The 24,939-nt window shown below is 43.2% G+C and overlaps 4 protein-coding genes and 2 non-coding genes across 9 annotated transcripts; 1 reads left to right on the top strand and 5 right to left on the bottom strand.

Moving 5' to 3' along the window:
- Nucleotides 1-1,296: 1,296 nt before the first annotated feature.
- Nucleotides 1,297-6,381, bottom strand: LOC103989173 (trihelix transcription factor ENAP1). Of its 2 annotated transcripts, none has more exons than XM_009407960.3 (2): nt 4,861-6,373; nt 1,297-1,487 (listed from the first exon to the last, which is right to left on the bottom strand). In XM_009407960.3, the coding sequence occupies exons 1-2, from the start codon at nt 5,708-5,710 to the stop codon at nt 1,474-1,476; spliced, it is 864 nt and encodes a 287-aa protein (XP_009406235.2). In that variant the 5' UTR covers nt 5,711-6,373; the 3' UTR covers nt 1,297-1,473. The 2 variants fall into 2 exon arrangements, with proteins under 2 accessions (XP_009406235.2, XP_065044665.1); XM_065188593.1 differs by lacking the exon at nt 1,297-1,487 and adding an exon at nt 3,036-3,257 and having other exon boundaries at nt 4,861-6,381.
- Nucleotides 6,382-8,376: 1,995 nt separating this feature from the next.
- On the bottom strand, nt 8,377-9,400 carry LOC103989172 (uncharacterized). The gene has a single exon (XM_009407959.3). The coding sequence runs from the start codon at nt 9,205-9,207 to the stop codon at nt 8,707-8,709; it is 501 nt and encodes a 166-aa protein (XP_009406234.1). The 5' UTR covers nt 9,208-9,400; the 3' UTR covers nt 8,377-8,706.
- Nucleotides 9,401-11,217: 1,817 nt separating this feature from the next.
- Nucleotides 11,218-14,528, top strand: LOC135676895 (uncharacterized). Of its 2 annotated transcripts, XM_065188592.1 has the most exons (4): nt 11,218-11,728; nt 11,874-13,063; nt 13,156-13,959; nt 14,041-14,528. In XM_065188592.1, exons 2-4 carry the CDS (start codon nt 11,939-11,941, stop codon nt 14,077-14,079), a joined length of 1,968 nt encoding a protein of 655 aa, XP_065044664.1. In that variant the 5' UTR covers nt 11,218-11,728; nt 11,874-11,938; the 3' UTR covers nt 14,080-14,528. The 2 variants fall into 2 exon arrangements, with proteins under 2 accessions (XP_065044664.1, XP_065044663.1); XM_065188591.1 differs by lacking the exon at nt 11,218-11,728 and having other exon boundaries at nt 11,745-13,063.
- Nucleotides 14,529-15,403: 875 nt separating this feature from the next.
- LOC103989169 (CBL-interacting serine/threonine-protein kinase 12) lies at nt 15,404-20,082 on the bottom strand. Of its 2 annotated transcripts, none has more exons than XM_009407956.3 (2): nt 18,433-20,082; nt 15,404-15,813 (listed from the first exon to the last, which is right to left on the bottom strand). In XM_009407956.3, the coding sequence occupies exon 1, from the start codon at nt 19,883-19,885 to the stop codon at nt 18,458-18,460; it is 1,428 nt and encodes a 475-aa protein (XP_009406231.1). In that variant the 5' UTR covers nt 19,886-20,082; the 3' UTR covers nt 15,404-15,813; nt 18,433-18,457. The 2 variants fall into 2 exon arrangements, with proteins under 2 accessions (XP_009406231.1, XP_009406232.1); XM_009407957.3 differs by having other exon boundaries at nt 18,441-20,082.
- A 2,893-nt stretch (nt 20,083-22,975) lies between these two features.
- Nucleotides 22,976-23,060, bottom strand: TRNAY-GUA (transfer RNA tyrosine (anticodon GUA)). The gene is given in 2 exon segments: nt 22,976-23,011; nt 23,024-23,060. It is a non-coding gene; the product is annotated as a tRNA-Tyr (tRNA).
- Nucleotides 23,061-23,160: 100 nt separating this feature from the next.
- Nucleotides 23,161-23,245, bottom strand: TRNAY-GUA (transfer RNA tyrosine (anticodon GUA)). The gene is given in 2 exon segments: nt 23,161-23,196; nt 23,209-23,245. It is a non-coding gene; the product is annotated as a tRNA-Tyr (tRNA).
- Nucleotides 23,246-24,939: the final 1,694 nt, after the last annotated feature.

The following is a 24,939-nucleotide window of genomic DNA, read 5'->3' as shown; positions in this document are numbered from 1 at the left end:
ATATTCCAATTTATATATATATATACCCTTCGAATGCATTTCCACACCCTCCGGTGGACTGCCCACCTTCCTGCGATGTGACCATTTCAGGGAAAGGTGGAGACGTAGTTTTCTTTCTAATCACTTTCCCGAAGTGTCCGGTGGGACACGTGGTCTCAATTATTGGACGTCACCTCCCATCACGTGCCTTATGTTATACGTAGAGATGACCTTTCGCAGTCCTTTATTCATATTCAACAACTAAATGCATGATAGCGGCACGTATGCTAAGTAAGGGGTCTGCGACGTGTGGCACACGTGTTTGACCCAACAGCGAGCTGTGCGAGTGATTGGTCCAAAACGTTGTCGAAGCGGTGCACACGTGTTCGATCTAATGGACTTTCTCGAGTGCACAGCCAAAACATTGGATCTCACAGATTCATCACCATATTTATCTGAACGACATGCATGTTGGCCTCCTAATCTGATGGTGCATCAGATGGGTTGTGTTCAGAATCAATCAAGATTTACTTATCCCGATGAAAATCTTATAAAATACTACTATCTTGAAGATATATTTAACAAAATCATTTCAATGACTCAATCAAATACAAAAGTGTCCAATGAAGAAAAATCCCTAAGAACATACATAGCAAAACATTTGAAACTACGATTATATGCATTATTAATGAGTCATTAGATCATGTGTCAAACCATCATAACAACAAGTCACTGATCTTTACTGAGAATATACCACCCATGAGACCTCCTTTCTACAGAAATGAACAAATATGTCATTCATCTTTCTTTTTTTTTTTACATGATGCATGTAAAATCAAAGAAACAAACTATATCAAACCAAACCAGATGGATCTGATTTTATCTTCTCCTTTCTCTGTTCACTCTGCCCCTCCGTCTCCTCCTCCTCTGATGTTGCTCCACCATTTCTTCTCAGAGGAGTCGGAGGAGGAGGAGAAGGAAGAAAAGAGTAAAAAAGGAGAAAGACAAGGGAATGGAAGAGGAAGAAGAAAGGGTAAGAAAGGAGGAGGAGAACAAGAAAGGAAGAAGAACTAATACGAATGGGTTTTATTTTTCAAAAAAATAAGTAAAATATAAAAGATAAAACTGAGATTTACAAGAAAAATAGACCCTAAGTGAATTCTAAGAACGTCATCTGATAAAAATAAATTAGTGAAAATTTTATAAGTAAATTATCCAATAATATATACTCACATTAAAAAAAAAAAAAAAAAAAAACCATACCTGCACTCGTGGTCTTGACAGATGCAATGCAAACTGTGCATCTGCTTCTGCCTCTTCTGCTGCCTAATGAAAATATATTAAAAGTCGTCAATAATTGTGCATACAAACAAACAAGTGGTGGCGATGTTATGATGTCAAACACATCCTCCAAGTTGAGGATGAAGATGGAGCACCATGGATTCAACACACATCCAAGTAGCAGAATAACTGTGAACCCTTCCTTCCAAAGACCTACATGTAACCATCTGCAACATGAGCAAGTATCATTTATCAGTACCAATCATGTAGAATTCTAATGAACAAAATCGGCGGTAACTCGAATTATTTCCACTAATCAGTAACCATAACAATCTAAACCATCAAAAGGCAGAAAAAGCAATGGCATGAGAAATAAATTGCAAGTTTTCTGCCAAATGAAAGGTCCAGCACAAGCTACTTTAACACATATTACCAATAATATATATGCTACTTTAACAACAATCACCAATAAGTTGTTTTCGAAACACATATTACACAACAAGAGCAACTAAAGCTTGTAAAGATGAGATTAGCATCTATGGGGGTCATAATATGCCCTAAGGTACCATGTATATTAAAGTGACCTATGTCAAATTTGAGTTGTTAATATGTCCTTAATAAAGGACAATCTCCCCAACTCAAATATGTAGAAATATCATATGAACTTAAGTAGAATTTGCACATAAAAGAAGACACATGCTCAAATTTTCTTTTACAGAAAGACAAAGACGAGTGGTAGGGAAATGCAAACCTCGTAGCATGGACATATATGCAAATATAAAAAGACAATAGTTTTAGATTCTTTAGAACATGGGACTAATTGGAAAAAAAAAATCCTAAAAAACAATGAGAAAATACTTAAATTGCTTGGCTGTCGGGAAGCATAGGCAATTGGAAATCGTGAAAGCATTATGTGACACCAAGGTAACAGGATATTGTGAAAGATACGTAGAAATAATATATGCTATTCAATTAAAGAATGACTGGACCATCATTACCCAGTCAGTAATGATAGAACCACTGCAAATATGATGCAGGAAAGGTCACACAGAACATAGCCACATCCATCACTAACTAGCCTTTGTTAAAACTCAGACATTCATATTCTATGGTCTGCCTTAAATAAAACAGATAACTACTGGTAATGGTAGGTTAGCTAAAGTGTTCAAGATTCAGAAACAAAAACATGAGAGAAAAAATCACAGAAAATACATGGTTGATTGCAACAGAAGAGCACATTGTGACACACAGAGACATGCACATCCATCAGCACACAAGAAGCCCGAGAAAAATGTCATGAACATTAAACAATGTTCCTGTTATACCTTTGCCACTGGGACTGTTCTGCTTTTCATCTAAAACAAGTGAGATCCTATCAAATTTGGTTCTAACAACAAGCAAAAGAGTTGCATGAACTTGCTTTCATGAGGCGGAGGTAACATTTTGGCAATCTAGGAAAAATCTCAATGACAAAGCTAGTTAGACTAGTAAATAGAATTTGCCACATAGCATGACAAGAAGAGGATGTTAATCAGAAAAGCAACTTTTCTAAGACCAACTTCCAAAAGATCGATTATAAGAGGCCATTAGAATGAACTGGGAGACAGTTTCTAAGGAGATTAACCTTTTCAGATATATTCACAGAAATTGCTGCGGTTTAAGGTCAATGGAATGAGAAAATAAGAGATACTTCATTGTCATATGTAGCGGAATCTTTGATGATTGCACAAAGGCTGGACTCATTTGACACAATCAATATCATGTCGTTTTAGCTCAAGTCAACTGGAGGAGGGGGGGTGAGGGGGGCTCGTCTAAACTTAATATCAGCCAAACCTATCACTGATACAACTTGAACAAAACATAAACCAGCACAGAGTTTGAACAAGGGCAATTCAATTATGATTGCATCAGCGCTTGTGTAGGTGCTGCTCCAGTTATCAAGGGACGAAAGAAGAATCAAGTACAAGACCAAGATTGGTACATAGTCAGACCCAACCCTGTGGAATCATATGAAAAGAAATAAAAACTCAAAGATATCTCTTCCATGCCAAGAGAACGAGAACCATAAAATAGGAGGTAGATGGTAAAAATGTTTCAAAATAATAAATCGTTTCAAATCCCAGATACTCAATCTACAATTTAGTTTGTTACTATTGTTTCTTGCTGGATGGTTTGAAAGAAATACAATACTAAGAGAACAAAATTTAACTGCTCCACAGAGCATTTCTCACATCCATAAGGTAGCCAACGAGTACAATAAAGAGCTAGATTTAGACATTAGGAATTCACATCTCAACAAAATCTTTATCAATGAACGACATTTCTCATGAAGTAATTTCGATCTTTGAAATCAAAACTTGGATGAACCACTTTCTCATTCTGACATCATTTTCCCTCTTCAGCCGTTGATACATCAGAAGTACTATTTAGTATCTACTATGTTGATTCCTTAATAAAACAATTCAGCAGAATATTTGAAGTAGCAGAAAAAAAAAATCCAAAGAATTTCTTAACATAAACACTTGAAGAATAACCTTATTGCCAAAAATCATTGTGATAAGCTGAAGTGAGAATGCACACAATGTCTCCATTGGCCACAGAAAATATGCCATTTCAGGCTGGCTCATAACAGACCGATTCAACAAACGAAAAGCAGGCCTTGCCAGTCCTACTTAAGCTAAATTTTATATGTACATTTTTAGACTTCTCATCCAAACCAATATTGACTTGAACACCAATTAATTAAACAGTTCATAATTAACATGTACAACAATTTCATCATTGTGAATGTAAAGAATTTAGTGGCTTTGGAGCTATTTTATTATTGTTGGCACCGATCCAACAAACCGGATCATGCTTCCCGTTAGAACATAGATATCTCAGAAAATAGGGGTAAAAGAAATATCAAGTTAACAAAATTCAATCAATCCTAAAACACACAATTTGTAAAGTTTGTTTTGTTCACCATGAAACTACTTGTATTTGACTTCCATTGTCTATCGCGTACTAGAGAGATTGACCAAGGAAATCCAATGTAAGCTCCGAAAAACACAAGATGAAAATGATCTCGCTTCATTTCGCTAAATTGTCAGAAAGAGAGTAGATAACAATATGTCCATTCATAGTGTTAATGCTAAGCACACCATCACCAATCACATAATAGAAAAACGTATCCAACCATGTGCCTCTGCTTTATCATTTATATGCATCCATTATACAGCCTGAAGACGATAAACTCAGTATGTAGGGACTAGCTTGATTGTCAATTGAATTATTATAAGCTCTTCTGAGAATAATCATGCAGCACAGCAGCTAAAATAAATTATTTTCAGGAGTATCAAACTAAAGCTAGAACATTTCTCACTGACAAACTAAAACTAAAAAGTGATCCACCACCATCACATATAAATGATGTGCCTAACACAAATGAATACTGCACGACCAAAATGGAGAAGGAAAAAGAAAAACAAGTTACTTGGAGGAAAATAATATGACTCTCGATCTGCAGCAGCAACCAAACAAACGAGACTAAAAAATCCAAATATGATAATATGCATCAATTACAACAGGGTAAGAAGATGGAGGATCCAGCTGACTTACCAGCATCTGATCGCTTGGCACGCTTAATCTTTGCAAGCTGGACCTGTGAATCCACAAAGATCTGCATCCGCTGGAACTCCAGCTCCTTGGCGAACTCCATCCGCTTCTTCTCCATCTCCATCATTTGCCGCTGCTTCGCCCCCTCGACCCTCTCGTATATCTCAGCAAACCTCTCTATCGCCTTCGCCAGCTCACGGATCCCATCCCCCTCTTTGCCCCGAGCCATTCGCAATCCACCTCCAGACCTGGACGAAGAACCTGACGGCGACTCCAAATCATCCTCCTCGCCGTTGTCATCCCCTGCCGCTGCAGCGGCGGCGGCAGCCCGCTGGAAGATCGAGTCGTCCACGGAGATGGAGATTGCCGCACCGCGCCTCTCCCTCGGGTCCACCGGTCGGACTGCTGCGGCGGCAGCAAATGGCAAGGTGGAGCCCTTGCGATGGTAGGGGAGCGGCACGGCGAGCGGGGGTAATGGAGAGGGCTTCTTCGCCGGGGGAGCGGCGGCCGATCCAATGAGGGCATCGAGGCGGGAGAAGAACTGCCACTGGCTGGCAAAGGCGGAGGTGACCCGGGCCTTCTCGATCTTGTACTTCTTCTTGAGGGTGTCGATGCGGTTCTTGCACTGGACGTCGGTGCGGGGCGGGCGGCGGCCGAAGGCACCCCGGCGGCAGTTGACCGCGTCGGCGACCTCCTGCCAGTGTTTCTGCCGGAGGTTCCCGCGTTTGAGCTCGAGGTAGCGGTCACCCCACGCGTCCACCAGCGTCGACGTCTCCCCCTCGCTCCAGCAGTCCTCCCGGTACGGCAGCGCCGGGTTCGGCGGCCGCGTCGGAGGCGTCTCCCTACCCTCCATCACCACCAAATACTCTGATCTATCTCAGATCCAAACCTATTCTCTCTCTAATTCGTCTCCCCCTCCCTTGGCGTGTTGGCGACGGAAAGGGAGGAGGGGGAAGAGAGGAGCAATAAAAGAGTGGGGTTGAGAGGGGGAGAGAGAGCGGCGAGGAGGGGGCGCCGGCTGGCGAGGCGAGGCGTGGCACGTGAGGGGCGTGCGAGGGAGGGTTGGGAGTCGCCGGGCGGACGCGTGCGCCGACGTTCGCGCGGGTAGGGTGGGGGCGTGTGATGGGACGGCGTCAGTGGAGGACGGGGAGCGGGGTCCATCGAGGCGACGGGGCATCACCGCCGTTGGTTTTGGGGGACGGGCGGGTGGGTTGACGGGGGGAATCATCGAGGGGCGGGAGGGGGGCGATGATGGGGAGTAAAATTTGCTTTCGGTTGCGACGATGGGATAAGGACGAGGCGCACCGGGGACATGCGGTGCCGTCGGAGATTACGTAATTGCCCCCACGTATCACGGAGGCTGGCGGAAGAGGGCGTCAACGGCGCGGGGGAGCGAGGGGCAGAGTTGGGACGATGGGTGGTGGGTGGACGCCTTGAGAGCCTCGGTTGCGTCGCCTGTCGACAGAAAGACAAAGGAGTGGGGAGGCGGAAGCGTGAGCTGTTACCTTTCGCCGTTGATTGGGCGGGGGGGGGGGGGGGTGTGGTTGGGTTGGCGTTTGGTTGTCGTCGGCTTGTTTTGCGCGCGCGTGGGGGCACCGAGACATGGGCATCTCACGGAGCGAGGGAAGTCGGGAGAAGTGGGCCCCCTGCACCCGAGACCACGGCGAGTAACCGGCGCAGTCTGGTTCAGAGTGGTTGACGCTGGCCAACACTCCTTTTCTCTGTCAGCTCTGCCCGGTAACGGCACGGCTCGGATGGCGAGATCTTGCTTCAAAATTAAGGTTCATTCCGGGTCGGATTTAAAATCCGACCCGTTTAATTAGGTTGGTATTAGTAATTTGCATGGATGGATTCATTATAGTCTCAAATTGAGTGACGGCGACCACATCGCAACGTTGTGCCAATTTGAGCTATCGTGGGCCTGTTTTATAGCTATTCCAGTGCGCCTCACAGAAATGGATTCAGATTACTTGGCACACGCATAATATGTAGACTGAAGACGATGGTTGTGCTGGCACTGTCATGGCATAAATTCTAATGTGCAAGTGGTCCAGTCGACATGAATCCAACCTCGTTTGTACACCCAAATATTGATGGGCATGCGTGCTGTAGATGGTACGTCTATGTCGGCAGTCGACACGCTCTATACTCGTAACACGATCGACTCAGCTGACATGTGTAAAACAAGATCCCTGTACACCATGGTTTGGTGAACAGTAAATTACAAGATATACCGACTTCTGATTGCTTTAAAGTTCGCGACAGGGACGTCGTAAAGATGGCAGGAAGGAGAACGCCGAAGGACGAGTCAAATTATTGAGGTAGCTGTAATCAAAGCCTCGAAAAGAACGTTTCATGTCGCTGCAGACATGAGCTGGTGTGACGCACATGTAAGATATTCTATTGGATTCGAGTTCCTCTCTTCGGATGGTCCACCAAGTCCGCCTTGCCCTTCGCTTTCCCTTCCTTCCTTCCTTCCTTCTCACCCTAAACACTTGTTAGATGTGCTTGGTTGCAGAGGAAACCTCTTCCATGGTTCGAAGCAAAAGCATGTAAGTAGCATGGTTAAACACTGCAGACTTCCTGGAACAGGAATCGGTGGCCATGGTTCATGGTCTCCATCTGATATTACTCTGCCTTCTCCATTAGCCTGTGGGCATAGTGGCTATCAGTGTCAAACGATGGCAGATTTTGGGTAATTCTAAGTGTCTTATGGCCAGTGGGATGGATTCAGAGGAGCATCGGTTTCGGGCATGAAGCAGGATTTTATCTTGGTAAGAAGGACCACAACGAGATCAAGAAAAGGAGATAGGAAGCAGGCAGTGGGGTTGCAATGTATACAAATCAATAATGGAAAAGGTGAAGAGAGAGACGTAGGGACTCCAATTTGACAGTGGAGGGTGTAAAGGAGATGATCATTGCTGCGGCTGTGGTCCAGCTGTGTGCATTCTGATCCAGAATGTGGAACTGCCTTTGGTGTACTATATGGGATAGATATAGTATCCGTTCTCAGATATCAGCTTCAGTCATCGCCATTCACGTCTGAGGTCTCCATGGCATATACATGAACCATGGATTGGGAATTTGAACAGGAGATTTGGACGAGAGATGCATAATGTAGGAGAGGTGGGATAAACGTCAAGTTGGGCACCATTTTGAATTGGTCATCTTCTCAACTTGCTCTACTTGTTATTAGATTAGCCAACCCAGTTTAAAGCAACTCTATACATAGAAAACTATGTTAAGATCAGAGTATTCCTTTGATATAAGAAAAAGGTGGCTCCTCTACTTTTTATCATTATATAATATACATAAATCTCTTTGTTTAGTTAGTAGTAGTTTGGGTCTTTCTTGTAACCTGAAAAGATACAGAAGCATATCATATCAAGTTTCTAGATTCATCCTTCCATTAGAATCTACTTAGATCTGATCTTTCTCCCTCCCTCTCCCTCTCTCTCTGCTGTAAATTCATGGCTTACAGAATATGGTATCAGATTCGTAAAGAGAACGATGCGCCAATGGAAGAACAATGATTCATTTATTGTATTCAGGTACTGAGCAAAGGAGAAGATGAACAGTGAAGTGGGGTTTCCTAACCATGCTATCTCTGCCTTGGATTACTGGCCTGCCTCTCTCTGTCTCTCAGTTTAAATCTACCTCCGTGTAACAATCTCTTCGGATCTCTGAAACCCGAGACAGAAATAAGCACCAAAGAAAGTTTTGTAGCATCGAAGAAGGATGGAACAGAATCCAAGAAGTGTATGGATCTTTATAGCGACACATATCATCACCTCATGAAGAAGCTTGAAGAAACAAGAGCTAACAAAGGAAAGCGGTAGACGACCATGTTCAGAGCTCATTCGAGCCCTCGGAGATGCTGTCCAAGTGCGGCCGCCACACGCCAACTCTTCCTCGCCGCTTGTCCCGATAGCTCGACGCCTTCTCCGAGAGGATCTCCGACAGATACCGCTCGTTGAGGAGAAGCATGGTCTTATCAGCTGTGGCCGCATTGCTCTCTCCTTCTTTCTTTCTCCTCCTCCTCCTCCCCCTCGCCGCTGTCGTCTCCTTCACCGGCGCCGACGACGCGACAGGCACGAGGAAGTATATCTTCCCCCTCTGGAGCTCGGCGTCCGGCGGCAGTATCACCGCCTTGGGAGCTTCGACGCCGTCCAGCGATGCCGAGGGCGGCTTGCGGAGGACGTGCTTTGGATAAGCCTGCATGATGTCGCCTGCGCTGACCGTGCCGCTGATCTCCTCCACCCGGCCGCTCGCGTGCACGATGCGGATCACGTCGAGCGCGCCGCAGGGGAGGATGCAGGAGATGCAGCACCTTATGGTGTCCCTCATCATCCTATTTATCTCTCTGCATGTACTCCTCCCTCGTTTTCCGCTTCCCCTCTCTCGGTCTGGCTAAGATCCAGTACAGTGGACAGTAGAGGAAGGAGACTAGGAGGAGAAAGAAATGGCCGAGGAAAAAGGTATCCTTAAAAGAGGGAATGAGTGTCCTCAACTCTCCTCCATCCTTTTCCAGGTTTTATAGTTGGAAAGATGAGCTTTTGCCAAACATGATGGCGTGCTCTTTTGCTTTTGGTGGAGGAAGGATAGAGTGTGAATGTGAGGAGATAGGCATCAATCTCTCTCAACCAGGTCACAACACTGTGGACCCATAGAAAGTTCATGTCACATTGAGTTGATTCGAAAGGACAATCAAGCTCAGTCGACCACCATCCCATCTCGATTGCGTCTTCCTCCGAAAGATGGCAGCGAGAGAACGCGTGCAAACGTGTCGATCGATGGACTGACTCGCGCCGACGGATGGAGCTACGCTCGGCCGACTCAGTCGTCACGACAAGCCGCGCTTGTGGTGTCGCTCACATGGATGTGGCGAAACCGATGCATCTGAACCAATTAACAAACGCGGCGAGTGATGGGTGGAGGTGATGGTTTGTGAATCATGAGGAGTTTGCCAACTCTCTCGGCAACATCCATCATGATGAAGAAGGTTCTAAATTCCATGATGAAGCAAAGGAACAGCTATTGGAGCACTGAAATCTCTGAGTCCTTTTTAATGGACTCCATGAATCGAAAGCCGATAGTACATGATGGACGAACAGTAGTGCACAAGTAGTACTACTTTAGATGGTATTTTATTGCTTCCATGCTAGTGCTTCTGATCCACCAAGAAGATTCTATATAAAAATCCCATCGTCTCCCTCTTCCGAGATATATTATACGCGTTCTACTAGACGCATGTCCATTGCTTGTTCGTCAACACCAATTAAATCGATGGCAATAATGGAGAATTAATATCATTAGTTCTTCCAAACAATTGGCGTTCTATTCATGCATCATCTTCGCTCTATATTTACCGTATAATTAATTACTCATCTATGTATATGTTGCATTATCCTCATAGATTTTTGATGCATCTCCCAGTGGCTGAAGCGAAGAGTCTTGGACAGATTTGCTTGGCATGCTTCGAAGCACAGCCTGTCATCATCATTTATTTATTGCTGTCTCAATATAATCGAGCCTAACTCTGTGACCATAAAGTATGGAGGAATTGAAGGAACAGATGTCTCAGACTCGAAATGCTCGACTCTCGTATTTGAATCCTCCTCGTTTTCATTGAAATATATTTCTTTTCTTGATATGAATCCTCTAAGTTGCTTTCACGGCAGCACTCTTCCTCGATTCCTTGCATGCAAGCTTCGTCTTTCAAACATGACACTAAATTCCCAGATAATATTTGCATTCGAGGTTGATGTATCGGTCCATGCTTTTTGATGTTTCGGATGCGATGCTCTTTGAAAAGATGGTACTGGTGGCAACTCAGGTTCATTTCTTCCCTTTTTCACCTTTGCCTGTGGGGACTTCAATTGTTCTTCTTCTCCATGATTGTTGATAGCCTCAAAATTGATTGATAGACGCCACCGATCGCACAGAAATAAAGGCTGGTGGGGAGCAGCAGCTTCCTGTTCTTGTCCTCCCTGAGCTGCTGCAAGTCAGCACTGCAGGCAAACCGTGATCTTGCTTGCAGAACTCGGGGTCACCATTGACGGTGTAAGAAGACAAGTATCTACCGATATGTCCACAAGAATCCGAGAAAAGTTGTTGCCGTGTTTTATAGCTCATAATGTTCCGGCATCTCCATGATTACATTGCATTTATGGATGAACTTGCAGCTTCATATCTGTTTTAGATATGGACATATCTCTCGCAATTAACCCATCGCATTATTTCTTCTTTGTCATCAACCTCCAGCATAATATCTTTTGCATCGCGCAACGATCAAGACTGTGACAGAGCAGTACGTACTACGCGGGCAAGGATCCATTTCGGCGATGAGATGTCTGGCTTCCATACTCCTGTGATTTGGCGGAACAGCATCCGGTGATCGTGCTTTGAGATATGTGCGTGCTTTGAGATTTGTACGGTAGAGGAGCCGTCGAAGAAAGGGATAATCCAATAGAATCTGGACCAGCCCGGAATGTTCGATTTGGGCTGCAAACATGGAGATCAGATGAATGAGTAATCGTCGTCGGTCAACGGTAACCTCGTGCTCACGACCGACGGGAATAACTGCACCATGACTTCAAATGGATGCCGAAGTCAAAGTTTCCTCCTACCGTTGACTCGCTTCCAGGTGATTTCTAAGTTCACGTGCCGTCTCTTCGCAGGATCTGGTGGCGCCCAGTGGTCTGGGACGTGGCCGTTGGAACGACGAAACACTGTGAAGGTCGTCTGTCTTCGACACGATCATTAGGCCTTTACGAACCGGACCACGAACACTGTAACAGTATATTCCTTGCACCCTTTCCACCCGCGACTATTGTTCTGTCCCGGCGATTGACTCACATCAATATAAGAGGTGACCAAAAGGAGACTATCCTGCGTCGCTTCCTTCCCGTTGTTTGTTCCTTTTAATGTGTAGTTGAGATTAGAAAGAATCTTTTATCTCGTCGATTGCTCTCCATCCTTCCATCTGAGGAGTAATCTGGTCCTAGTTTTGCCAGGATTTGATCGAATAAAGGATTAGGGTTTGGATACTGATCGATGCGCAGAGATTCTGAAGAATCTGATGGAGGAGAAGAGGATCGACTTGGATGCACCGCTCCTTTCCGTCCGGAGATTCTCCGCCGGGGCGGCTTCTCCGGCTCCGTCCGTGTCCAAAGAGGAGGAGGGCGATCAAAGGCCTCCACCACCGAGGAGGTCGTCTCTGCCTTTCTACAAGTCGGACTTGAAGTCGGGCCCGGTTCGCGTCCCCGGTGTCGTCCCCTTCGTTTGGGAGCAGACGCCTGGCCAGCCCAAGGAGGGGTCCGTTCCCACCTCCGATGGGAAGCCTCTGCCGTCGCCGAAGCCGCCTCCTGGTAAGATTATGAAACAAAAGGAGCCGGATTTATCGCAAGCCGCTGCGGCGTCGGCAGCGAAGTTTGGCAATAGCGTCCGGACTCGTAAAGCTGTGGCCTTTGCCTGCGATGTTGGCACTGCCATATCCCCCGAGTCGCCAGTAGAAGCTCCTAAGAATGTAGAGGTTCGGAAGGTACAAAATAAGCTGATACAGGAGTCGGTTCCAGCGGCAAACAACCTAGAAGAAGGAGGAGGAGGAGATGACGACGACGATGCCTTCTCCGATGCGCTCGATACGCTATCACGGGCGGAGTCCTTGTTAATGAATTGCAGCGTCAGTGGCGTCAGTGGAATGCCAGATGCGGCCAAGCTCTCTGGAAGCGTTCCAAAGGATCCCCAGGTCCGGGACTTCATGATGGAGAGGTTCTTGCCCGCTGCCCAGGCGATGGTTTGCGAGTCGACGCAATACACCTTCAGGAAAGCCGCTGGGCCTCCACGTGAAGCCACCAAACCCGTCGAAAGGGTTGCAATCAATGATCGCAATAGGAGGCCACCGGCTCCTATGCGTTATCATAACAAGCCTGATTACTTTCCGCAGTATGCCAAGGAGCTTGAGGAAGGGGATAGCAATGATGACGATGAGGATGACGAGTACTCTGATGATGATGCTGGCCATTTGCCATCGAAAGCTTGTGGATTGCTTTCCAGGTTTTGTCTAAAGAATTCCTTTTGTCTGCTAAATCCAGTCTCAGGAATTAAGGATCGCGGACGCCTGCCTCCACCACCAAGGGGAAGAACTAGAGACCCTCAGATATGGAACTTGCATCGCTTTTCTCTTGGTCCAGTTGAAGATGAGGTAATTAGTGGTGTAGATGTTGGTTTATCTGAATATTTGCTTTTGCTTTGGCCTGTTATTGATCACTGTGATTTTGCAACCTTTTTGTATAGAATTCGTGGGAAACTGTTTATAGGCACAAATTAGGGCAGAATTATCGACCTCGAGTGGCAGAAGTGAGTAAATTGAGGAGTGAATCTGATTCCCAGACAGCTGATGGTTCAGTGACTGGAGGGTCATCTCCTTATCACAATGAAGGGAATGGTTTTCTTGGAAATCCAAGAAGCAAGAGTAGCAAGACTGATGATTCTGATGCGGGTGATAAAGACATCAACCGTTGGGAAACAAATCATAGCAGCAGCCGAATTGGTTTGGGCTCCATGAGCCCTGCACTGGAGAAGACTCTTTATATTGATTTAGCGAATAGGCCAGGATCTTCGGATTCGAAGTCGAGTTCTTTCAACACTGTCAAAGATACAAGGAGTATGCTGAGCTCTGGTGAGGTTGGTGCAGGAAGTAGGAGGATGGATGAGAGTTTCGTTGCTGAAGCTTGTGAAGTCCCCAAGGCTGCTGAGCCTGTTCTACCTTTCTCTTCAGAGAAACCAAATCATATGGATATGAATGGTGATGATAACCATAAGCATGTTGATAATGATAGAGATCCACTGCATCTGAGCGACGATGACCTCAATCCTTTGCGGTCACTTCTGCCTCCACCATTGCCCAAGTCACCATCTGAGTCCTGGCTCTCTCGCACTTTGCCTTCTGTGAGGTCTAAAAATCCAGCTCCCCGGTCATTGCTAGGTGTTCAACCTCTGCCTAGGAAACAAACCTTGCAGGCATCTTCCGCTGATATTAAACAGGAAACAAGTGTTGAACCTTCAGAACCACTACGTCGCCAGATTCTGTTTGCTGAGGTATTCCTTCCTTTCTGGAACCAATTATGGCTATGAGATGTTGTAATTGCCTAACCAGTCTGTTCTTGTATCCTTCTATAGGTGCTGGCCAAATATGAATCTCCAAAGTCAGAAAATTGAGGTGCAAGCTTTTGGTTTCTCGCATAGGCGCATCGATACGCCACCTGCTAGTCGCAATACCAAAAGGACAGGAAAAGGTACACAGAATCCAATTTTGACTTGGATTCTACATTCCTCTGTACTTAACTACTATAATTGTAAATGGCATGAAATTATTTTGTTTCCATCTGGTAATCTCAAATGCACTTGCCAGGTTATGTTTCCACTTCATAGCTACTCAACAATATAAAATTTCTTGTACAATTATGAATACATTTCAAGGAAAGGATAACTCGACACATCGTCTAAGTTAATCAAAGCTGTAACACAAATACAATATGCGTGTCATTGTAATCCAGTTACAACTCTCAACTGGGTGTACGTAATATACTAGAAGATGTATATGTTTCCATGAATCGATTGTGTATTTATGAATCATTTTGTTGAAATGCATATGATTCCTTTTTTCACATATGGCAGAAAATGTTTGCATAACATGAGTTACTGAGAAGTTCAGATATCTTTTTGCTGGCAGTATTGAAGATTAGAAATGTTTTAGCTGATATTCACATACCATTTGCAAATAATCATGAACAAGCCTTGATTCTGCCTAGCAATAGAAACAAAATCACTTTACTGTGTGAACCACCTCCATCTCTGTAGAAATCCATTCACAAAGGGCATTCGTAAACTGGTGGAATTCACACCCATATTCTCAAAGACAATTTGACCACAAACACATCCTTCTTTAGGATGTGTTGTTAGATTTCTTGTATGAACTGCTTCTTGTTGTATCTTCCTTGGATAAAAGCACTCTTTGCTGTGCAGATCTGCAAATAAGGTCTAACCAGCCTAGAATGCTTCTGGTGGACTGGTCGATCGTAGTTAGTAGATTAGATGATCTAATCTGTGATTGAAAAAGGCTGATCATCTATGGGATAAATTCATATTATCCGTCTTTTTGACATTTTAAAGGATCCTTCCTGTAGAGTTACTCAGATACATCTGTGTACAAGAGGGCAAATAAAGAAGCACATAAGAATTATACATACCATATAGAGCAGCTTTTTGGAGTTCGGAAGATGATGGCTTCTGCAGTAAGGAAGTGGCGATTAGGATAAACACAGTTGCAGTAATAACCAGTAGACAGTAGCTGATTTCTAGATAGAAGCAGCATTAACTACATGTAAGTAGGAAAAGAAATGCTCATCAAAAGAGATGATGAGTTCTTGAGGTTGGAGGAAGACATGATTAGGAAGGCATTTTGAGTAAATGTTAGATTTAGCAGCAGCGCGATTAGAAGGATGCATGCCAATTTCAGATTATAATGCAGTGTCATAGCAGCTTGTATCTTCTTGTGATCCTTTCAAGAAAAACTCTTCATGTCATTCAAATGATATCTACACAGATCTCTTTGTTTTCTTGCAAGCAGCAACATCACAAGTAGACCTCAACTAATGGCTCAAAATAAAACCACCAGGCCATGATAGACAACCACAAAGATCAACACATTGTAACATCATAATATTAGTAGTTTCCCAAAGCTTTTGTAGTTCTTCATCAGGTAGTGCTAGATATGAGGGTACTGATGGCAGCTCCCCCAATGGCTTCGAGCATGAAGTGGCTCACCGAGAACGGTCTAGTGCACCAAGTTAGAATTAACCGGTCATCGACCGAAAAAAAACACCTCCCCAGCTCCTGTGTCAATGGCTGAACTGGCAACCAAAGCTTTGAGATTGAAGGCCTCAAATAAACCTGTAGAATAGAAGGAAGTTGTTAAATAGTCAGTAGAGTATTATTTAAGGGGAAAAATTTTGGGGAAAAAGGGCAAAGCATAATATTGAATGTTGTAGTTTAAGATGGGGATTAGTCGGAACCACATCAACTTATCAAAGAGGTTAGAATTCAATAGCTGCTTGCAGAGCCAAGTCAGGTTGTGCTTAAAAAGATAACCATCCAATGCATGTATCAACCATTTCAATTGTCATAGCAGACATTAATAAGAAGGCTTTAAATGAGAATAGACTCTTTCAAGCATGCCAGATGTGCAATGTAGGGTAAGTTAGAGGGATGCAGATGTATTCTGCAGCCTGAGACACTCAAGCCTTGTTAAGATGGCCCAAACTAATCTTATGTGGAACTAACTAGATTGATTGTCATTGGCAATAATGCTGAAATTTCACAAAATTTGAGTTATCTTCCCATCTGAAAGCCAAAAAAAAAAGAATGAAATGATGATAATGTCTTAAAGGCCTAATGAGAGGTCTGTATCCACTTGATATACTTCCGGTGCAATAATCCATATGGTGCTCAAAAGGAAGATAGAAAAGGAAATCTAGAAATAAAAGGAATGTTAGAATGTGTTTCTGCATTTTTCTGCTGCCTTTATTAAACAAATTTCTCCAAGAACAAAAGCTAATAGAATCCAAGGCCACAGATTCAGTAGTATCAGATGAGGCGACCTGATTTATCTTTGCTCTGCTAAATCAACTTGCAAGTAGCCATAATCAATGAGCAGAGGCAAACTGTCTTATACATGCCAAGGTTTACACAATAATCACTCCAAAAACAGTAATGTTGTACAAGTTGGAGGGAAAAAGAAATGCATGCTGACTATAAATGGCCAGATATCCAGATAGGTCTAAAGCTATTTGCAGAGTCCCTATTGAAAGGATTGCCTATAAATTTGGAAGTCTGACACTCGGGATAACCAGCGTTGAATCTTTCAAAGTAATCCTGTGTGCCCAGCAAGACTATGCAGCTAATAGCTTAAAGAGACATGAAATAAATGGAATATCTAGGATATTTCAAATTATTAAGTCTTCAATATAAACAAATCATTTATCAAAAGATCTAAGCATGTATGGAACTTCAGGAGTCCTAACTCAGTATAGTAAATTAATTGGATCAAAAAGAAAAATCATGACACCACAAAGTTCCTTCTATCATGACATTGTTTAAAAAGGTGCATCCTTGTGCACTTCTGTCTTAGCACAATCACTACTTTTTAAGTGAAGAGTTGTCATTTTCTAGGGATATCTTTCCAGTGTTTTAAAGTAATTTGTAATTAACAACCGAATATTTCTTATCTGATATGAACTTTTGTTTAATAATTTTAAGAGGTTGGATTTTTTGGCTTCTTCATATCTTCGATAATCCTGGCACAGCATCATCTATTTCCTATCCTCAGAACTTTATTGGCATCACTATTTCATAGATGGTATGCAGTCTTTAACTACAGGGAACAAATTGGCTAAACAAAATACACTTGAATATACAAACTCTAATACCTCATCAAGAAAGCTAAAATTAAATCATATATTTAGGTGGCTTATTCCTAAACTTCAAGTGATTGTCTAAACTATCATTTGGAATCTCTGATAAGCATTACTAAGGTCTTATCACATCAAAGGAATAGGTCATCAATTCCAATGAGGTCTTGAAGGTCATTTCACTAAGACATAATCATATTGTTGATAATTATTTATTTGTTTGTGAAGGAATAAGTAACTATCTCATCAACTAAAGAAAAATTTAAAAAAATCACAAAATATGTTGTTACTAATTTAGGATGTGAAGGTAACAATTTTCTGACAAATCAACATAATTCTGAAATTGTAAGAATCATGATTCTATAGTGCCTAAAAAACCTTTTGTGGTTGTGAAGGAATGAGTCATTATCTCAACTACTAAAGAAATAAAAATAAATAAATTATTCTTGATTTAGGATGTGGACTTCCTGAAAAATCACAATGCAAAAAAATAATTTAATTGTATATTCTTCAAATTCTACCAAAAGTGAAATTATAGATCCTCATTATATCAGTTAAGGTGTGCATGCACAAACTAAGATTCTTCTTCTTATTATCAAATTAATTACATAGTTTCTATACTTAAAAAAATTATATTAAGATTCTTATAATTTTAAAAGTGAAATAAATAATTTTATTTATCTTAACGTGATCATTTGCATTGACGAAAAATATAAAACGTAACACTACGTGTTTGATCAATGCAAAAGCGATATATAAAAGAATAATTTCTATATCTCTTGGGACGTTGAAATTATTATTATTTGATAAAATAATTAGAAATGAAGAAAATATTGAAATTATCTAGTGTGTGGTATTTGTGTTTTCTATTAGAACAAATGAAATTATTTATTTTATTTTTAGAACTATAAAATTTTAATAATTTTTTTAAGAACCGAGATCGAGATGCTAATAGGGTTTAAGTACAAGTAATAGCCCTCCTATTATCTAATCGATAATATTAAACATTGATTAAAGGTAAGAGAAAAAAAAAATAGTAACAGCATAAATGAAAAACCTGTGAAATAACATAAATGTTGTGGTATTGAAAGAAGTTATTTACCTTCTTACCTTCTTTCTTGTCTCTGTTAATGAGCGGTTTTAAGTGCGTGCGCCGACTCGTACACGAGATGGCGCAACCCAGGCTTCAGCTCCTCGTTGCAGAACTCTTCGTACGCCCCTCGGTCTCCTGCTTTCTTCTTCACCTCAACCACCACGATCGATGGTGTGAGCTCGAATATCTCTGCTGCAATGGTCAACGGCCCCTTCTCCCCTTCTCTCGTGCCTTCCAAGCTCACTCGACAATCCTTTCGCCTCACCGTGAAACTCACCACCTTGGCGATCTCCTCCAACTTTGATACAATCGCTGATACAGGCTCCTTGGAAAGGAACCTGGTCTCCTCTCCGGCCTCTTCGAACAACCCTGAGAGGTCAAACCCCCTGGAGAAGGAGATGATATCAAACGCATTGAGACTTGGCGGCCTCGGCATCTGCCGCATCCGCTTCGCAGCGGACGATGATGCGGAGCAGGAGACAGCCGAGCAGTCGGAGTCGGTTTCCCACACGGATGTCGCGTCGCCCTGGAGTTCATCGTTAGTCTGGAGTTGGGGATTGTCCTGGGTATGTAATTGGTCGTCATCCTTATAGAATTGGACATGGCGGAAGCCTTTCTTGAACCACTTGTTCTCCATGATCTCCGAGATGGTGATCCGGGTCCGGGAATTGGTGTCAAGAAGGCGGTGTAGAAGCCGCTCGAGGTCCGGCGAGAACCACCTCGGGCACCTGAAATCGCCCTTGTAGATCTTTCTGTACATCGTGACGATATTTTGGTCTTGGAACGGGAGGTAGCCGGCCATCAACACGAAGAGTATGACGCCGCAGGACCAAATGTCGACCTTGGCGCCGTCGTAGCCCCTCCTCGACAGCACTTCGGGCGCGACATACGCCGGCGTCCCGCATAAGGTATGCAGCAGGCCGTCGCCGCCGCGGCTCTGCTCCGCCACGGCCGAGAGCCCAAAGTCGGAGACCTTGAGGTCGCCGTTCTCGTCGACCAGCAGGTTCTCGGGCTTGAGGTCGCGGTGGAAGACGCCGCGGGCGTGGCAGAAGGCCACGGCGGAGATGAGCTGCTGGAAATAGCGGCGGGCGGTGTCTTCCCGGAGCCGGCCCTTGGCGACGCGGGAGAAGAGCTCACCGCCGCGGACGTACTCCATGACGAAGTAGATCTTAGTCTTGGTGGCCATGACCTCGAAAAGTTGCACGATGTAGGGGTGGCGGACACGGCGGAGGATGGCGATCTCGCGCTTGATGTGCGCGACGAGCCCGCACTTGATGATCTTCTCCTTATCCAGGGCCTTGATCGCCACAAGCTCGTCGGTGCTGATGTTGCGGGCGACGTAGACCTTGGCGAAGGTCCCGGCGCCCAGGAGCTTCCCCACCTCGAAGCGACCGAGCAGGAGTTTGGGCTCCTTCTTCCTCTTCTCCGGATGGTTCCCCGCAGCCGTCGAGGACGCCGCCATGGAAAACGAGGGCTCTGCTATTCCAACGACGACCTCGAAGCTGTCGAGGAGCAGCTCCGTCCCTTTCTCCTCTTCTTCTCCTTGAGAACCCAAACTGAGAAAGGGGCTTTGGAGAAGAAAGCAAACGGAACAAGAGATTGGGAAAAGGTGGGGATTTGTGGTGGTATGTATAGAGGCGACGGCGGTAGATTAGAGAGCGAGAAGAAGAAGAAATGGCCGATTTGAATCGGAAGGGACGGAAAAGAAGTCGTCATCGAGTGCCACTCTTTAGGACACACCACCGCCTTAGCAGTTCTTTAAGGATATCTTCTCCACCCCCTATATTTTTGTGTACAAACACACAGTTGGCTCCACCTTCTTCGGCGAGTGGGGAATTGGTACATTGTGCGGGTGTCGATTCATGGACGGGATCACGGAAGAACGAGGCTTGAGTCGCGACCTACGGCACAACACACCCCGCCCTCCCCCCCCCCCCAGTTAGAGGTGATTCGTGCCTCAAGTTGGCCCAAGAAGGCTCGCGACTGGCCCTGAAGCACGACGAGCGGCGCAACGAGTGAGTGGATGCCAACGCATGACAAACTCGGTGCGTTAAGAGTGAGTTGTTGCTTCAATTTAATTTGGTCGTCTAAATATTGTTCTTCCTACATATTTTATTTGAATCTCGAGAAAATAGATAGATAGTTATCATAGTGTATATTGCATTATAATTGATTATCGAATTTTACTGAATTAATATATCCTTTCCTTTTTGTAGATTGGGATTTTGAATTGATGTACGATTCAGAAACCTTTACGTCACTCTGAGACTGCTTAGGTGTCTCCACTTCATTTTGGATAAGGTGAAATACACAGTCAAATACACGTCATATACGTATTTTTAGTAGTTGAATACGTGGACACCACAAGGATAGATCAGAATAAATAAATAAATCGATTTTGGATATTATATTTTTTGTCTTACGAGGCGTGCATGATCTCGTCGTTCGTAGATGGCCATTGGACGATTGACATTTAGACTTAGCTTGCAATGGAGCTTCTGGCTTTGACTTTATTTTAGGGTTCTTTTAAAATACGTTTTGACTAAGAAATGCCTCTTCTTAGATCCAACATTATTTCGTATAAACTATTTTTTATAATATTTTATGATAATTCATTGTTAAGATTAAAGCAAACTTAGGCATTTCAAAGAACACTTGAATTTATGAGTTGTGACTACTCACGCAACTGCACAATTGGTGATGACTCATAAATGAAATAATCTAAAATAATCTACCAACTCTGAATACAAGTAATACAATTCATCTCGCCCAAATTCCTAACCATTCTTACTCACATCTGCCAACATAATCAAATGGTAGGATGGATGGTGCTTCTCTGGTTTTTGAATTTATTGTGTGACTTCTGCAATTAAGGATTTTGCTTTGTGGCTTGTTGGATGATTTACCTCAGAAAAAAAATATTTCTTTTTTTCTTTTTCTTTTTTTTTCCCCATAGACAGACAGACATTTTTTTTTTGAAAAATGATATCTTTTAATTTGAATAATATCTAAAATACCCATAGGCTCTTGTCCTTATTTTTTTCATAAATTTTGAATTTTTATAATGTTTTCATTTGATTCATTTATAATGATTTTTCAAGAGCATCACAACATTTTTATTGAGGTAAATTTATGATATCATATTTTTAGGCTTATAATAGATTCCATTTAGATCATTTATAGTATTTTTGGGTATGTTTTATGGAGTTTTTATTGTGATTGTCAAAATATTATAACAAACTATTTTTTTATTCCTATTTAGGTTATGTTATTCCTAAGTATTATAAATATTTATTTGAATCTTAGTATCATATATTAAATGCCTTTTAGTGTGTTTTGATCCCATTTAACTCATTTTTAATGTTTTCCTTATTACCTATTTTGGTTGAGGTGCTAAAAACATGGTAAAACTATTGAAAAACATGATAAGTGATATCATATTTTTCACTTTGATTGTTATGGCTCAAATCATTATGATACTAAAATTTTAAGCTCAAAGTTGATTTTATTATGGTCATGAGCTTATTTGTATCATTTATAATATTTTTAAGTAGACTTTATAGTATTTTGTTACGGTGGCCAAGATGCTACAAAGTCAAAATTCTACAATAGATCAAAAACATTATAACAAGCCATAACACTATAACAAATCAAAAAGATACTACTATGATGGGTGAGAAGTAATTTAGATATTACTCAAAATAAAGAATATTAATTGGAAAAAACAAAAACAGGAATGCCTTTTGAGAAAAATAAACAAGAAAGATTTTTTTTAAGAAAAGTCTCTTATATTATTTCAAATGAAGTACAATATATATATATATATATATATATATATATATATATATATATATATATATATATATATATATATAATGGATAATTTTTTAAAAAAATCTCTCTTTTTGGACCTTTTCTATGAAGATGCTCTTATTCTCAATTTTTTCAAATGATATTCTCGATATTTATATTCTCATAAATGTCTCTTGTCATTATCGATCACTTATCGTGAGGTCTCATTGCCTTTTGTCATATTGGTCGCTCGATCATCCCCATGGGTTGTGATCATCGACCTTGGTGCTTTTCACCCATTGCCCTTTGCCCTTCTTTCTTTGTCGCTTTTGACCATCATTTTCATTATGCGAGGTTTTCAAATTAATATACAAGATAAAAAATCTTATTTTTAAAAAAATATAAGATTTTCAATGTATGATTTATATTGTTCCAAACGAGGGATAATAATAACAAAAATTAAGTAAACGTAGAAAATATATGTAAATCTAATTATAAGATTTTCAAATTAGTATGCAGGACCAAATCCTATACGAAATGGAAAAGAAAAAGACAAAAATTGTAATAACAAATTTCCGACCTGCCGGATTCGAATCAGCGACCTAAGGATTTATCTGGACGACTACAGTCCTCCGCTCTGCGAACTGAGTTAAGGTCGGTGGTGTATTTAAGTTGATCATTAATATATATTAGATTTAGTTTTCCACCCAAATCCTATACGAAGTGGAAAAGAAAAAGACAAAAATTGTAATAACAAATTTCCGACCTGCCGGATTCGAACCAGCGACCTAAGGATTTATCTGAACGACTACAGTCCTCCGCTCTGCCAACTGAGCTAAGGTCGGTAGTGTATTTTAGTTGATCATTAATATATATTAGATTTAGTTTCCACCCAAATCCTATAAGAAGTGGCAAAGAAAAAGACAAAAATTGTAATTATAAATTTCCGACCTGCCGGATTCGAACCAGCGACCTAAGGATTTATCTGAACGACTACAGTCCTCCGCTCTGCCAACTGAGCTAAGGTCGGAAGTGTATTTTGATTGATCATTAATCTAGATTAGATGAAACTTTCCACCCACGGTTAAACTTACACGAATGTTTGAGCCGGAACTAAACCGAATTAATTTTCCGGGTCGGTTCGATTTAAGTAAGGTAGCTCGAATCTGAATCGATTCAGACCAGAGGTGCGGCTCGACGATCAGAGGAAGAGACTGTGCCTATCTTCGGCACGAGAAGTGTGGGTTGGTGGCCGAGCTTGCGATGCGATCGGAAGAAACAATTTGATGCGGGTTTCAAACATGGAGGCCTCGACGGCGATAAAAGGATTCGTAGTCTTGAGACGTAGGCCTTCCGACCTTTATTGGATTGGTTTTGATGCGGTCTGCACCTTCAATAGCCGCGGTCCCGGGGACGGCACGGCTTGGTTCAGGGGTCCGGATGTCGGGGATCGCAGGTAGCGCTCCTCGGCGTCTGCTGGTGGGGCGCTCACGACAATCCGATCGGAGCGTTGCGCGGGGAGCTGGCTCGCCGTAATGTTGGGGTAGAGCGGTCGCCGTGTACCTGCACACAGGTCAGACCGGAAGTTCGGCCCGACCCCTCCGATGGTCCAATTAGTGGATGTGAAGGGGATTTCTGTATGAGGAATTGGTTCCCTTTTTCCCTCCCCCTTGTCCCTTAGAACTCTGGGGTTTTTATAGTTTTGGTTTGATGTTACCTGAGGTTCCTGCTTGTAGGAGCAAGGTCGTGCCTCTGACTGTATCTGACATCACCATTGGGGCTGCATGGCAAACCACCCTGCCGCAAGGTATGGGCGGCCTCGGTCGCCGCCCTCTGCCTTGGGCGAGCGTGCAGGGTCAGGCGACGGAGCTGTTGATTGAGAGCGGGTGACGTTGGCGACGTCGGGTTGGCGTTAATGCCCTCCTACTCGGGCAGAGTGTGGGCCACGCGTGGTTGACGTCGTGGCATGTCGCGTCGTCATTACTGCCTGGAGGATGTCATTTTGGTTGACCAACCACGGGATGGCTTGCGTCACCAACCGTATCCTTGTTGATTTTATAGTGACTCCCTTATCACTTCCCCCCCCCCCCCCATGCGGAGGTGTGTTGTATTGGTTTTTCAGAGTTTCGTGGATGAAGGACGTCCTTGTGGAATGTTTGAACCGCCGAGCCGCAAGTCGGGAACCGAATTGGAGTGACTCGTAATGACTGAATCGCCAAGCCATAAGTCGGGAAACGAACTGGAGCGGCTCGGGGTATGTTTGAACCGATGAGTCGCAAGTCGGGAACCGAACTGGAGCGGCTCGGGATATGACTGAACCGATGAGTCGCAGGTCGGGAACCGAACTGGAGTGACTGGTAATATGACTGAATCGTCGAGCCGTAAGTTGGGAAACGAACTGGAGCGGCTCGGGGTATGTTTGAACCGACGAGTCGCAAGTCGGGAACCGAACTGGAGCGACTCGTAATATGACTGAATCGCCGAGCCGCAAGTCGGGAAGTGAACTAGAGCGGCTCGGGATATGTTTGAACCGACGAGTCACAAGTCGAGAACCGAACTGGAGCGACTCGTAATATGACTGAATCGCCGAGCCGCAAGTCGGGAAGTGAACTGGAGCGGCTCGGGATATGTTTGAACGCGACCCTGGTGGGATTTCTGGGGCCGGCCGATCTGGCTTCCTTTTAGGGGTAGAATTTCTTCAGATTTGCTGCATTCCATGTCCTT

This window comes from Musa acuminata, chromosome BXJ1-6 (genome assembly GCF_036884655.1).
Source record: "Musa acuminata AAA Group cultivar baxijiao chromosome BXJ1-6, Cavendish_Baxijiao_AAA, whole genome shotgun sequence".
NCBI lineage: Eukaryota > Viridiplantae > Streptophyta > Magnoliopsida > Zingiberales > Musaceae > Musa > Musa acuminata.
The sequence above is the reverse complement of the archived record's forward strand: the minus strand, read 5'-3'. Positions and strand labels throughout refer to the sequence as shown.